The following is a 15,779-nucleotide window of genomic DNA, read 5'->3' as shown; positions in this document are numbered from 1 at the left end:
AATTTGCATTATTATTATACTTTCTATCCTTCTGATTTTGTACTTTTAGTGTTTTGCACAATTAACAGCAGAAAGGTAAGATTTAATACAAATGTCCTTTTTCAAGCCAAAAAATCAACACTTTTTACATGTTTTTTGAGAACAAAATGTAACGCAAACAAAGTTAATTTGATTAGTGGCTCTGAATGTGCCTGGTGTGAGTAAAGTCAAGTTTAGTTTATTGTCACGTGTACCAAGTGCAGTAAAATCCTTTCTTGTGTGTCTGTCAGACATTGAACACATCACCACTATTCAGCTTCACGATCAGCAAGGATTACCAGTGCGTTGTGCACTGTAGTTCTCATCTGCTGCTGCTGGGATGAGCAGTGCCTGCCTGCATCCTTGAAATGGAAAAAAAACTCACAGAATGGATGGGTGGATGGATCATATAGCAAACAGATAAAAATAAAAAGTCATTATTCATTATTTTAAATAATAAACGTTGATAGTTGCAGCTTGATTGGTCATGGATGAACTTTTGCTCATTACTACTAGAATGGACTCTGGCTCTCTAGACCCTTAAACTGACTTAAGCAGCTAAAATGAAAAGTTTTTCTTTATAGTAATCAATAGAATATCAAACATCCATCTTACTAGAATATGTCAAGCAAAAGGGTTTGAGGAAACATTCTGTTATGGTTGGTCCTCAAGATGAAAAGGAAAACACAGTGTGACCCATGTTAACTGAATAATTTGTGAAATATGCATTTATTGGAAATTAAACTGAATGGCATGAAATGAATTAATCAGTTAACACTCAAAGAGTAATACAAGGAAAGTAAATTCTAACCACTTAAACAAAAGGGGATTCAAAAGTCTATATGAAGAATAATGAATATACAGTGAATTCATAAAGTATTGAGAGCCCTTCACTTTCTGCACACTTTATTGTGTTTTAGATTTAATTTTACCAAAATTGACTAAAATTTTTAATTTTCTAAATTGGCAATCCTTGCCCATCTGTCTATATTCACTAACCCATTATGACAAACTCAAAACATCAGGTATTGAAATATTCCATTTACTGTATATTCGTATTCAGTCCCATTGCTGTTTTAAAAAAGTTTTAAAAAAGTAGGGAAATCCCAAAGCCAAGTCTGAAGGAAAGGCCGAGTCAAAAGGAAGAAATATCCCAAAACAAGGAAATCCCTAAAACATCCATCCATCCATTTTCCAACCCGCTGAATCCGAACACAGGGTCATGGGGGTCTGCTGGAGCCAATCCCAGCCAACACAGGGCACAAGGCATGGAACCAATCCCAGGCAGGGTGCCAACCCACCGCAGGACACACACAAACACACCCACACACCAAGCACACACTAGGGCCAATTTAGAATCGCCAATCCACCTAACCTGCATGTCTTTGGACTGTGGGAGGAAACCGGAGCGCCCGGAGGAAACCCACGCAGACACGGGGAGAACATGCAAACTCCACGCAGGTCTCCCAACTGCAAGGCAGCAGCGCTACCCACTGTGCCACCCATCCCTAAAACAAATCCGCACAAAAAAAATATATATATATTCTCTAAAGTTAAATTTCAATTAAATGATACCTTTGAAGATTTACACAAAGAGATGGAAAACATCAGAGTAGGCAGCCAAAAATAAGAGTGGAGCCCAGTGGCTCAGCTTTTAAACTGGAGCTTCAGATTGCCTGAGATCCCTGCATAACAAGGAGGTCCTGCCCCCTTGGGCTCAGTAAAAATTCAAATAGCAAAATTAGAAGGACAGTTAAGAAAGATAATGACAAGAACAATGTAATTAAATACTACAAGAACTGAATCAACACATTGCAAAGAAAAACAAAGACTTAGAAAGCAAAATTAGGCCAGGGATGAAGCCCCAGCTTGAAACCTAAACAACAGGACAACACAACATTATCAAACCTACTTAATCCAAAATATGGTCAAAGGGTTTAGTCTGTTCTGGCTGGATCTGCTGTAAGACCCGACACCCACCCAATCACCACCTCAAAGGTATAAAGGTCAGAGTTGTACAATTTCTGGTAGTCTGAAATTATAGATATGATTTCTAAAGACTCTTCAGTATTTTTTTTTCTTTTCTTTTTCTTTTTTTTTAACTACTCCCTGCTTGTGTTTTTCTGAAGAAAAGTTCTGTTTTTGTTTTTTGGGATTAGGTGTTATGATTGATTAACTTTTTGGTTTGACTACATTTCATCTCCCGATCTTTAATTCAAACATATATCTGTCTGTTCCTTCGGGTGACAGAACATTTTTTTTTTGTCATTTTCTGAACACCTATGTTGTTTCTGTTTTGTTCCAACCCCATACATACATCTGCATTCATAATATCAATTTTTTTTTTTTTTCAGGAAAATGTCAGGCCCCTGTGTTTGATGTCTTTGAGGCCTTTATCAACACTGACAACATTCAAGTGTTCGCCAATGCTGCTACCGACTACATTATGTGCCTTATGAATTTCGTCAAAGGGTTAGGTAATCATTCCTCTTCTTTTAGATGTAATTAGGAGTTACAGAAGGCTGTCATGTTCAGATAAAATAATGTGTGTAATGTACAGAAAATAACATTTTTATGGTCAGATGTCACTAAGAGAGCGGAAAAGAACATCAAGTTTGAGTCATCAGTTTAAAATATACATGACTCACACCATTTATATTCCACTATCATTATACATACAGAAAAATCTGTCATTTTTTGAGCCATTTAATCATTCTTGAAATAGTGGGCTACTTACCCACCGCTCATACTGGCTATGGTTATTTTCACATAGCAGATTGTGTAATCTGAAACACATGAACTCGTAACAAAGCCATTATATTTCTCCGATGCACAATGTTCCAGACATTGTTGGTCACCAATAATGAAAGGAAATTAACATGTCTAATAAAAATGGACAATACCTGTGGATTACTTGATTTTAAATTCTAATAAACATTGATACTCTGCTTCAGAGGCTACCATGAAGGAACAAACAGAAGAATTGTGTTAATGTACACTTAGCTGTCCATGTAGTCAGATCCATGTTGTTGAACATTATTTGTCTTTTTCTTGTAGGTGAAGCAGACTGCAAAGAAGCTGGAGACTGCGGTCAAGGTGTTGGATGTGCTTCAACAGATTTATGCCTTCCTGCTTTGGATTATCTACGGAAGTGTTCACAGGTAGCACACAGTAGTTATACCATCCAGAGTTCATAACATATCTCATTCACAAGTGCCATTGATTTGAATTAAATCTGGTAAATATTCTCCACAAATGCAGAAAGATGTCAGAATTTTCTGCATAATTATCTGTAAGGAACGCATGCAGATATAACTGAAAATATTTGCTCTCTTCCTGATTCTCTTTATCTTTTTTTTTTTTACAAATTTTTGACATAAAATGTTTTTTGACTTCTTTGATTTCATGGCGCTCCGCATCCAACTTGAGCATGCATTTACTGCAGTGATAAAGATGGGATGCACTAACTTTTTCATCATGGTTCAGTGTGTTTAAAGTTTTATAAAATTGTCTTTTACTCCCTTCTCAGTTTTGAAGTTCCATTACAATTTATTTTTGTGCCATCTTGTCTTGTTTGGTAATCATAGTTAGCTAGCATGTAGAATGTATGTGCCACAGATTCATATTTTGGCTCTTTTTTTGTAATCGGGACCTCATGTTCCATTATTACTGTTAGGAATTGGTTTTTGATTAATTTTATGTGGGGTTTCTTTATCAATTTTGTTAATCAATTTTTTACCTCTCGTTTTTTGGGGTTTTGCTAGCCCTAGAGTTTTTTATTAATCTTTTAATTTGGACCTAGTTTTACTTCCATTTGATTATTTGCACACCATTTCTGCTGCTGCAATTTTGTTGCCGCGTTGTTAAGGTAGCTGTGTTGCTGGGCATATCCTCGGGGGTCATGACCTTTTTGAGAACAATGCAATGTGCAAAAGTGGTCATCACACATTCACTTCCTCATCCAAGTTTGTAGATTCCTGAATCTCATGCGCCTTTCCTAAATTAAAATATTGCCTTTGATCTTTTTGGTCCTAACCTCTGCCTATATTTTTATTAGTACACAATTTTATTCAACTTGCCAATTCTGTTTATCTGGGTCACATTTTGCAATCAGTTTTCTACCCACTTTTACCAAACCGATTTCCTTCAAACTTTGCATGCATGCTGATCTCCAATGACAATGCAATATTTCATCAGTTTTGACTCAGCATCTGTACATTAATTACGTCAAAATTTAAATTTCTCATTTCCTTATATTGTACTTCTAGCAATTACACATATTTATAGTGCCTTTAGGCAACACACACGCATATGAAAAATTAGTGGTATTGGTGAAGTGGTTAGGGTGTTGGACTTTAGATCAAATGGTTGAAGGCTCAAAACCAATGTAGTCAAATTAATTAAAAAAAGATTTTCATTAGTTCATATTGAAGTCTTGTCAAATTACTTCAATATGACAGTTAAGCAGCAAGTGGTTAGCATGTTTGCCGTTCAAGCAAATGGTCAAAGGTTCAAGACTGATGTACACAAACAATTTTTTTTTTAATTTAAACAATTTTGCATTATTTATATACACATTTGGAAAAAAAAATTTCAGTGATTTTACCAATAGACAAACGCACATTTCCAGTACTTCAAACATGTAAGGTTTCACCTTGGTTAGGATTTTCTGAAATGAAAAATGAATATGAATTAATGTTACATTTCACTTTAAGATCGTAAGTTCGATTCTACTCAGTCGCTAATGTCACCTTTCCACCCAAGTCAAGGTTTTTGTAATGTGCCAAGGACTTTGTGGCATTAGGGTGTCATATATATATATATATATATATATATATATATATATATATATAAGATTTAATTTAATTCAATTAAAATGCATAGATTCCTTAAATGATTAAAAAACCAAAATAACTTACAAGTTGAAAATTTTGCCAGCTATTACCATTATCCTACGTACTTTAATCAACTTTCATTTGATATGTCATTTTCTTTCCATAGTTAAGCAGATTCGAAATTTCACTGTAACAAATCTATGTATTTTAATTGAATTAAATCAATTCTTTTGTGGAATCCCCACGATTTTATTTTGAGTCACATATGACAAATTCTTTTTCTTGTTCTAAGATTTTGTTTTTTTTACTTTTTAGTCCATTTTTGAATAAAACAGTGTTACTTAAAAATTTTTAAATACAGTGGGTACGGAAAGTATTCAGACCCCCTTCAATTTTTCACTCTTTGTTATATTGCAGCCATTTGCTAAAATCATTTAAATTAATTTTTTTCCTCATTAATGTACACACCGCACCCCATATTGACAGACAAAAAAAAAGAATTTTTGAAATTGTTGCAAATTTATTAAAAAAGAAAAACTGAAATATCACATGGTCCTAAGTATTCAGACCCTTTTGCTGTGACACTCGTATATTTAACTCAGGTGCTTTCCATTTCTTCTGATCATCCTTGAGATCACCTTCATTTGAGTCCAGCTGTGTTTGATTATACTGATTGGACTTGATTAGGAAAGCCACACACCTGTCTATATAAGACCTTACAGCTCACAATGCATGTCAGAGCAAATGAGAATCATGAGGTCAAAGGAACTGCCTGAAGAGCTCAGAGACAGAATTGTGGCAAGGCACAGATCTGGCCAAGGTTACAAAAAAATTTCTGCTGCACTTAAGGTTCCCAAGAGCACAGTGGCCTCCATAATCCTTAAATGGAAGACGTTTGGGACGACCAGAACCCTTCCTAGAGCTGGCCGTCCGGCCAAGCTGAGCTACCGGGGGAGAAGAGCCTTGGTGAGAGAGGTAAAGAAGAACCCAAAGATCACTTTGGCTAAGCTCCAGAGATGCAGTCAGGAGTTGGGAGAAAGTTGTAGAAAGTCAACCATCACTGCAGCCCTCCACCAGTCAGGGCTTTATGGCAGAGTGGCCTGTCGGAAGCCTCTCCTCAGTGCAAGACACATGACAGCCCGCATGGAGTTTGCTAAAAGACACCTGAAGGACTTTGAGATGGTGAGAAATAAGATTCTCTGGTCTGATGAGACCAAGATAGAACTTTTTGGCCTTAATTCTAAGCGGTATGTGTGGAGACAACCAGGCACTGCTCATCACTTGTCCAATACAGTCCCCACAGTGAAGCATGGCGGTGGCAGCATCATGCTGTGGGGGTGTTTTCAGCTGCAGGGACAGGACGACTGGTTGCAATCGAGGGAAAGATGAATGCAGCCAAGTACAGGGATATCCTGGACAAAAACCTTCTCCAGAGTGCTAAGGACCTCAGACTGGGCCGAAGGTTTACCTTCCAACAAGACAATGACCCTAAGCACACAGCTAAAATAACGAAGGAGTGGTTTCACAACAACTCTATGACTGTTCTTGAATGGCCCAGCTAGAGCCCTGACTTAAACCCAATTGAGCATCTCTGGAGAGACCTAAAAATGGCTGTCCACCAACGTTTACCATCCAACCTGACAGAACTGGAGAGGATCTGCAAGGAGGAATGGCAGAGGATCCCCAAATCCAGGTGTGAAAAACTTGTTGCATCTTTCCCAAGAAGACTCATGGCTGTATTAGCTCAAAAGGGTGCTTCTACTAAATACTGAGCAAAGGATCTGAATACTTAGGATCATGTGATATTTCAGTTTTTCTTTTTTAATAAATCTGCAACAATTTCAAAAATTCTTTTTTTTGTCTGTCAATATGGGGTGCTGTGTGTTCATTAATGAGGGAAAAAATTAATTTAAATGATTTTAGCAAATGGCTGCAATATGACAAAGAGTGAAAAATTGAAGGGGGTCTGAATACTTTCCGTACCCACTGTATATATTTGTCTGGCCTAGAAGTGTGAGGTGGCCCATAAGTGCAAGGGTACAGCATGAAGAAATTGACTCTTTAGCCAAAGTGAAACCACCAAGAAAGAGAAACTCTCTTAGCCGCTAATACACAAGCGAGGTGAGCACATCAGCAAAACGAAACCGCAGAGGAAAGAGAACTTTGCTTAGCTGCTAATGCACAACCAATGCAATTGATTGATTTAAGTGCCAGAATCATGGGCTTACACAGCTAGTGTGTGTGTATATATATATATATATATATATATATATATATATATATATATATATATATATATATATATATACTACGCTTTCTCACCTGGTTGTTAAATTATTTTGTATCATCTTCATCATGATACTGTCTCTACCTGGGAGCAGCCATTTTGTACCACTGTCATCAAGACGTAACATTGTTTGCTAAGGAAGTCGGTCCTGGAGGTTGTGCAATTTATGTCATCAGAGTGCCACTTTAAAGATTTGTGTTTTAGATGCATTAACATCCGAGTTTACGGATAACTAAATAAAAACCCTTTGTGCGTGTGTTTAGTAGTTATTTAGCATTCTCTTTTCCTGACTTTTGACTTTTATTTCTTGCTTTAATTTTTGGCTTATGATTTTTGATTAGACAAAACATAGGCTTGATTCTTGGTTACAGTTTGTTTGGTGTTTTTGGTGTAGCATTTTCACACTCAAGAAAATTGCATTTCTATTGTTTTAGGTACTACAAATGAGTTCAAAAAGTGCTTTTTCAATATTTTCAATATAAAAAAAATTAGATCTCCTTTATCTATTGGTATTGTTGAAATCACAATAACACATCCCTTTGTCCAGAGGGATGAGGGAGTATGTAAAAGCAAGAGAGCAATCGTTCCTTAAAATGTCTTTATTATAGAAACCTATCATGGCATCATAAGGCTTTCCTTTCATAGGCACCTCTACTTCCTGCTGGAATCACTGATTTTTTTACTTTTGTGAAATGTTATTTACAGCTGTTGACCAAAATTTACAAGATGCCATCCAAACCGCTGTTCATTCGTGTAGGCCACCCAAGAACACCCTTGCGAGCTCAAGAGAGGTCAACAAGTAGCGAGGATGGGGTGGAATCCATTCTTGCTGACTTTGATGACAATACTGGTATGTATTGAACAACTACTTAGTTTTGTTTGGAGCCTTTTATTTCTCCAGGGTTCCTGACTTTCAAGCACATCCTGAGTTTGCAGAAGGGAGTTATAATGCCCAATTTGGTTTCTCAGATGCTGTCTCCATTAAGGCCGCAGTTACCTGAGAGAATTACAAAAGACTCCTGCTTGCCACTGCTTTTTGCTGTGGCATTACACAGCTTTTACTATTCTGGCTTCTTTCTCAGTGCATGTCTCCTGAGACCTTAAGGTTTGTTTTTTGCGATGTGTCTTTTTGGATTTAGATTTACAGAATTAAAAGTTGCTATAGGCTTTTCAAAACGTACAGTCATGTGAAAAACTAAGTGAACCTCATGGATATTGTTGACTTTTTCAGCATATTTCAACAGACAGACAATAGATCTTTTTTAAAACAGTGCTTCTAGGTAAAGATAATTTACTTTAATAAAAACACATGGAAAATTTGCCTTTTTAATCATTCATTTAACAAAAATATTAATAGATGTAATGGTGTAATAAGGGTGGGGAGCAGGTTGAGGAGACCATGGAGAGGTAGAGATGTGCTCCAGAGAGGAGAGAAGTGAAGGTCAGTAGGAACAAGACAGAGTACATGTGTGTGAATGAGAGGGAGGTCAAAGGAATGATGAGGATGCAGGGAGTAGAGGTGGTGAAGGTGAATGAGTTTAAATGCCAGAGGTCAACAGTACATAGTAACAGAGAGAGTAGAAGAGAGTGCAGGCAGGGTGGAATGGGTGGAAAAGACTGTCAGGAGTGATTTGTGACAGACTGATATCAGCAAGAGTGAAAGGGAAGGTCTACAGGACGGTAGTGAGACCAGCTATGTCATATGGGTTGGAAACGGTGGCACTGACCAGAAAAGAAAGAGAGCTGGAGGTTGGCAGAGTTAAAGATGTTAAGATTTGCATTGGGGTGTGATGAGAATGGACAGAATTAGGAACGAGTACATTAGAGGGTCTCCTCAGATTGGACGGTTTGGAGATAAAGCCAGAGAAGTGAGATTGCTTTGGTTTGGACATGCACAGAGGAGAGATGCTGGGTATATTGGGAGTAGGATGCTAAGGTTAGACCTACCAGGCAAGAGGAAAAAAGGAAGGCCTAAGAGAAGGTTTATGGATGTGGTGAGAAAGGACATGCAGGTGATGGGTGTGACAGAGCAAGATGTAGAGGACAGGAAGATATGGAAAAAGATGATCCGCTGTGGTGACCCCGAACAGGAGCAGCCAAAAGACTAAGAAGAATGATCTAATAGGGAAAAAGTAAGAGAATAAATATGCCATGTTAATTTTATGTGTCATTTGTTCGAGTCTATCACCTTTACCAATAGGCAGTGTTTGCACGAAGATCTAAATGTTTGCCTGTTCAGATATGTTGAAAAAGTCCAGAGTTTCCAAGGGGGGTACTTACTTCTTTCACATGCCTGTTTGGAAGAGTCAGTTCACAGGTGATGTGAGGCAGGGTGTTTTGCAGGCTATTGTAGAGACAACAGCATGGGATTCTATGTACCCATGTATATGGAGACACTCATCAGGTCCTGCACTCCTCCTTTCCCCACTCAGGTCTGCTGATGAACAACATCTGGTGGTGCCACCTCAGCATGGCCTCAAATCTCAGTCCAGGCTCTTTTCATGTGTAGCTCCTGGCTGGGGGAACGAAATGCTCACCTCCACTCGAAATTCTGAACACTTCAATGTGTTTAAGCGCTTTGAGAACAACCAAGTACATCCGGGGACTTAAGGACATGCCCTACTGTGACAGACTCAGAGAATTCAATCTATTTAGTCTCAAGCAGAGGAGACCTAATCCAGGTGTTTAAAATCCTCCAAAGCATTGATCAAGTAGATCCAGCAACATTCTTTCAGCTTAAGGGTGAATCACGTGCTCAAGGACATCAGTGGACGTTAAGGGACAGTGCATTTAAAACTGAAGCCAGCAAGCAGTTCTTTACACAAAGAGTTTTGGGACTCTGAAAAAACTACCAAGACATGAAGCTGAAGCTGAAACCTTGACAACCTTTAAGAAGAATCTGGTTGAGATATTGGGACAGATTAGCTAAACAAATGGGCTTGATGGACTGAATGGTCTTCTCTCTTTGGTCATATTTCTTATGTTGTTATGTTGAAGACTCTTTTGCTCTTTGTATTTCTGTCTAAGGGATAATGGCTTTGATAGGTTTTTGTAACCTTACAGTTGTAACAAGCTTGCATTTTGTTCCGAGCTCTTCACCATTTGTCACCTTGTCCTGTAACACTTGTCTTCAAGTGGTCCCCCAGACAGATGTTTACTCAGTTATGTTGACCTCTTTTTGTAAGTCACTTTGGACAAAAGCATCTGCTAAGCAAGTAAATGTAAATATGCTCACAATAATCCTCAGATACATCATGTGTGTTGTAACACGATGGAATTAATTCATCAGAATTTTTTCAATGAAATAATTAAATGACAAAATCTTTAAAACTATAGCCAGGAAGCACATCTTCGCATGAATCAACCAAGTCACGAAGTTAAATTGGACATACTGGCTGCTTTTAAAAAGTATTTGGATAAAGTATTGGTAGGGCGGCACGGTGGCGCAGTGGTAGCGCTGCTGCTTCGCAGTTAGGAGACCCAGGTTCACTTCCCGGGTCCACCCTGCATGGAGTTTGCATGTTCTCCCCGTGTCTGCGTGGGTTTCCTCCGGGTGCTCCAGTTTCCTCCCACAGTCCAAAGACATGCAGGTTAGGTGGATTGGTGATTCTAAATTGGCCCTAGTGTGTGCTTGGTGTGTGGGTGTGTTTGTGTGTGTCCTGCGGTGGGTTGGCACCCTGCCCGGGATTGGTTCCCTGCCTTGTGCCCTGTGTTGGCTGGGATTGGCTCCAGCAGACCCCCGTGACCCTGTGTTCAGATTCAGCGGGTTGGAAAATGGATGGATGGATGGATAGAACTTAGTTATTAGTTAACCAAGCTAGCCTGATGCACTGAATGTTCTCCTCTCAGATATCTTACGTTCTCATGTAAAGGGTTTATCTTAATAGGGTGTACAGCTGCTATGTTTTATGAAATAACTGTGCCATCCTCTGTTTGATGAATGTTGTTCTATCCTGTTATAGTTACTACAGTACCTCCTAATGCCCAAGTGGTAAAGATGGAGGCACTGGATTCTTTAACTTAAGTAGAATTTGGTGATGAACTAACGTGTTGGCAAAGGTGGCTGTGTTGGTCTCAGGGTTATACCAGGGCTTAACTTTTAAAAGGACTGTAAGCAGATTAGATGTAATTACACCCCAATATAAGTACACAAAGAGAAGTGAAAAAAATGCAGGTTCAAATGAAAACAAGCAAAAAGATAGAACCAAAATAAGAATGGAAGTTTTTGCTTCTCAACTGCATTAGACTGTTGTTGCTTTGCAGATGATTAGCCATCCTGATTTTCACGTCTCCAAATGCCCTTGTGTGTTGTAGGTCTGATTCAAGTGTGGATATTGCTACTAGAGGAGCTCACCAATGCTGTCTACAACTGCCCACGTCAGCATCAGCCCCCGACACTGGACCTGCTCTTTGAGCTGCTCAGAGAAGTCACCAAAATCCCAGGTAAGCCCTCTTGTCTCTGAAGATGAGCGTCAAGGAAGCAGTTCTGATGTGGTAGCAGCATTTGAATCCATCAGAAAAATGTTAATGTACAATAATCAGATTTAAATGGTGATGTTCAAGATGCACCTCCATGCAGTGCCTATAAAAAATATTCACCTCTTTGGAAGTTTTCACAGGTTATTGTTATACATTAGGTGTGTTTATGTGCGACTCAATAACCCGAATATCTACAGAAATGTAATTTCTAAACTCTTATTCTGGTTAGAGAAACTGGGTTATAGGCCTCTGAGAAACCTGGTTAACAGAGGTGGATTTCTCTGCAAGTAACCTGATTTAATTTGGCCATGTAAGCCCTTAACCAGGTTATTGGTAGGGATCTTGCAGTTGGCGAATGTCTGTCAACCTGAGCGCATGTTAGCTTCACACACAATGCCAGCATTCGCAAAATAACCAGCGGCAAAAGCACGGGCAATCACATTATTCCTTCTTCTGGCCAAAATACTCTCTCAGTATCTCAGAAATCGCTAAATTTACCTTGATGAGCTGAACATACAGTGCTAAACTCCAGCAGCAGGACAACACGTCAACAGTAATGTGCATTATGCAGTCCGATTACTTTTTAAAGTAACTAGTAACCTAACGCAAAACATATCTTATTGAAGCAAGTATACCTGCTGTAAACCCCCAGGGAGTGCCAAACCTCAGACACATAAATGCCCAGCACACTTAATCACCCTTCCAAAGATTATTCACAATAGACAAAAATAAACAAATTCTTCCTCTTTTCATCCTCTCGTTGAGTTTTGCCCACTGCCTCCAGACTCTGACCTCATGCCGTGTCTCCCTGGAAGCACTACTGGGCCATATAGAAAGCAGAGAAGCAAACCACCTCTAGTCCCCCAGCCCCCACCCTGGACCCCCCTTTATCAAAGCACAGGGTTGAACTTCCAGACTCCAAATGCCAAGCATCCCTTGCAGGTGTCCTGACTGGGCTGCCGCACAAGGACCACTTCCACCTGTCATATGAAGGACAGAACTGCTCCCAACTCCCTGTTTCCACTGGTCCATCTGTTATTTTACACCAGCTAGGCACAAAGTTAACTTTTCCTCCAGCTGGCCAATCTGTCCATCCTCCTGCTGTGGCCTTCCTCTGTCCTGGTAATAAGTCATTCTCCTTCCCGGCTAAGATGCCCGTTCTGAACCTACACTGCGTTGTTACCAGCAGCACTGGGTGTAAGGCGTGAAGTGCACGGTCAGGTATGTCAGTCCTTTGTAGTGCTCAGTCACACAACCAAGCAGACAAGAGTGTGCTGCATGGAAATCAAGTAAAAGAAACCTATAAATAAAGAATCAATTTTATTAAACATATTCATCAAACACAAGAACATTATCACAGGCGTCATGCTCATTTTCAGATTCATGTTAGCCTTTGTTTTTTTTTTTCATGGTTTAGTGACATCGGAGCACGTTGAGAAAGGAGAATTCCAGAAGATTCCTTGTGCATGTCAATGCGGGTGTAGCACCCTACAAGATAATTTGAAACTCTGTTACGAAAAAATAGTGTTTGTTCAAATATTATTTATTTTACATATAAATAAATAATTTTCTTTTTTAATAAATTTCTGATTTACTGTTAAACTGAGGGAAAATACTTATTAGTGGACTGATTTCTGTTCCTCTAGGCAGTTATGTTTGGTATTGGTTGTTTGGTAAAGCAGAAAAGGAAGATGTGAAACTTGAAAAGAAAAATAGAGTTGGGGTGCAAGTGGTGGGGGGTGCCAGCTTGGAGAGAGGGTGTGTGGGTAATTTTTTTTTTTTTTTAGCAGAAGCCTTTAGGCCATTTATTTGTAGATACCCATGCAATAGCAGAGACATTATCAAGTTCATTTTACATTGGGGCAACAGTGAGAGGGCTACACGGCCTTATAAGAAAGCAGTTTTCTGCTTTTTCCTGTTTATTCACCTCAAGACTGTTATGGATGTGCATGTAAACACTGTAACCACAAGGGGGCGCCACTGAGCCTCAAAGCACAGACACAATAATACCCAACACTACTCCAGGTTCAAAAGAATTATTTTGTCATAAACACCCTCACCACAAGAACACCAACTAAAGTCATCAATTCACAAATTTCCATCCTCTTTCTGGAGAGTGTTTCCCACTGCCTCCCAACTCTGACTTGATTTAGGTGAGGCAGCGGGCTCTCTTTTAAACTAGACCCAGCAACTGCTTCCGGTTTATTGTCCAGGTTGTCTGGAGCACTTCCAGGTTATGTGAAAACCAGGGCAGTCCTCCCCCAGCTGTGCCTTTTGACAGTGCCCAAAGACCAGACAGGGTTGCGCTTTTTGACTCCAGCTCCCATGCCACCCTGTGGATGTCTTAATCTGGTCCAACAATGAAAAACACTGCCACTTGCCGTGTGGGGGAATGAACAGCCCCCAATAAGCCCGCTCATTCAGTCCATCCTTTATGGCCTCCTGGGAGGGTATGAGTCCAAATAAGGCCTCACCAGTGTGTTATAAAGCTTGAGCAGAACCTCCTTGGACTTGTACTGCACACATCAGGGAGCTATATAACCTGACATTCTGTTTGCCTTCTTAATGGTTACTGAACACTGTCTGGCAGTTGACAGTGTCGAGTCCACTAGGACTCCTAAATCCTTCTCATAAGGTGTACCCCTGATTTTCAGCCCTCCCATTGTGTATTCAGTCTTCCTCACTTAACTGTGTTCATCCATGTGCTGACCATTCTCATCTCATTTGTCATTTTTAACAATTTACTACCAAACTGCATTCCATCCATTGATGGTTCCTACCTTACACCCGATGCTGCTTAGCTCTTCACACTTGTAGTAGTAAGGGTGTCATAATGTGGATTTTTAAATTTAACCAATCTAATTTCAGTTTCAGCTTAATGCCTATAGATACAAAATGCTACCTCCAAATGAGGAATGATCTGCAACTCTTCCTTCTCCATGATAACGTGTGATAAATTTCAAGGTGGACATCCACATAGACTACAGGTGGGATTTGACTGTCTTATTTCTTTTTCATGGTTTTAGGACCTGGATTTGGCATATTCTCTGTTATTCAGCTTCTCCTGCCCGTGATGACGCTATGGCTGCAGCGCAGTCATGGGAACCACTCTTACTGGGAAGTTGCTGCCTCGAACTTCAAGCATGCCATTGGTTTGTCTTCTGAGTTGGTGGTGGAGCATATTCAGAGTTTCATCCATTCAGGTAAACTGAATCGGGAGCCTGGGATAAAGTGGATGCTTGCTTATTAATTTATGAAGGCTGAAGTTTAAGAACCTCAGGTAATTACAAAGAATGATCTTTTAACTGTAAAGTAAATTGCTGACCATTAAGAACCAATAGGATGAAACCATTAAATATTGTGAAAGGTATAATAAATAATATTACAGAAAAGTAGTCCATAATTTGTGGCTGTAGAAGATGCAAAGTGCTAAGATTCACACCGACCAAAAACAGTGATTTGTTTATTTTATTGCAGGACCCTCCAAGAACACACCTATCTTTGACCTGGCACACTCACACACAGAGACACCCGTAAAGTGGCTTGATCAAATTGATAATAAAGTATATATTAAACATATACATTTACTTCCGGTACAAAAAATCCCGAAATGTTAATACTGTACCATTTTAAAATTTCATTGTTTCAATACTTTTCCAGTATCAATATACTGTGCAACCCTAGAGCACACCCTCATAAACCAGCCATCATGACAACAGAAGCACAAGTTGTGACCTTTTTGAAGAAGTGTGATGTGAGAGGATACGTCTGAAGTCTCCTCAGAAGTAGAGACAGGACCTGACAAACGGATGTTTTTATATGTGCTGCTTATATGTTATACGTCCCATTGTGTAAATTTCAACACAAATTCTCCATTCATGTTATGCCTTTGATAACTTTGTTTTTTTTTAATTCACTTCAAATGAAATCAACAATTGTTCAATAAGGGATTTTTTAAGGGTGATTGTTCTACTTAACTTTTCTTCTCTTCTTCTAACAGATATTGGTTATGAAAACATGATCAACCTCATGCTGAAAGATCTTTTCAAGCTTTTGGTAGCCTGTGTTGCAGAACCAACTGAAACAATCTCAAGAGTGGGATGTTCCTGCATTAGGTGAGCTTGAACACAATGGAAATTAGTTTAGTAGTCACTGTAATG

General features: G+C 39.2%; 1 protein-coding gene across 1 annotated transcript in view; it reads left to right on the top strand.

The window, feature by feature from the left end:
* The window catches only part of arfgef3 (ARFGEF family member 3), a 223,076-nt gene that overhangs the window by 178,294 nt on the left and 29,003 nt on the right, over positions 1-15,779 (top strand). The window contains exons 24-29 of the mRNA XM_051919360.1: positions 2,373-2,495; positions 3,076-3,179; positions 7,846-7,990; positions 11,455-11,583; positions 14,646-14,822; positions 15,620-15,734. Of these exons, the coding sequence (XP_051775320.1) occupies positions 2,373-2,495; positions 3,076-3,179; positions 7,846-7,990; positions 11,455-11,583; positions 14,646-14,822; positions 15,620-15,734 (793 nt within the window). The remainder of the gene's footprint in view (positions 1-2,372; positions 2,496-3,075; positions 3,180-7,845; positions 7,991-11,454; positions 11,584-14,645; positions 14,823-15,619; positions 15,735-15,779) is intronic.

Source organism: Erpetoichthys calabaricus, chromosome 15 (assembly GCF_900747795.2).
Source record: "Erpetoichthys calabaricus chromosome 15, fErpCal1.3, whole genome shotgun sequence".
Lineage (NCBI taxonomy): Eukaryota > Metazoa > Chordata > Cladistia > Polypteriformes > Polypteridae > Erpetoichthys > Erpetoichthys calabaricus.
The sequence above is the reverse complement of the archived record's forward strand: the minus strand, read 5'-3'. Positions and strand labels throughout refer to the sequence as shown.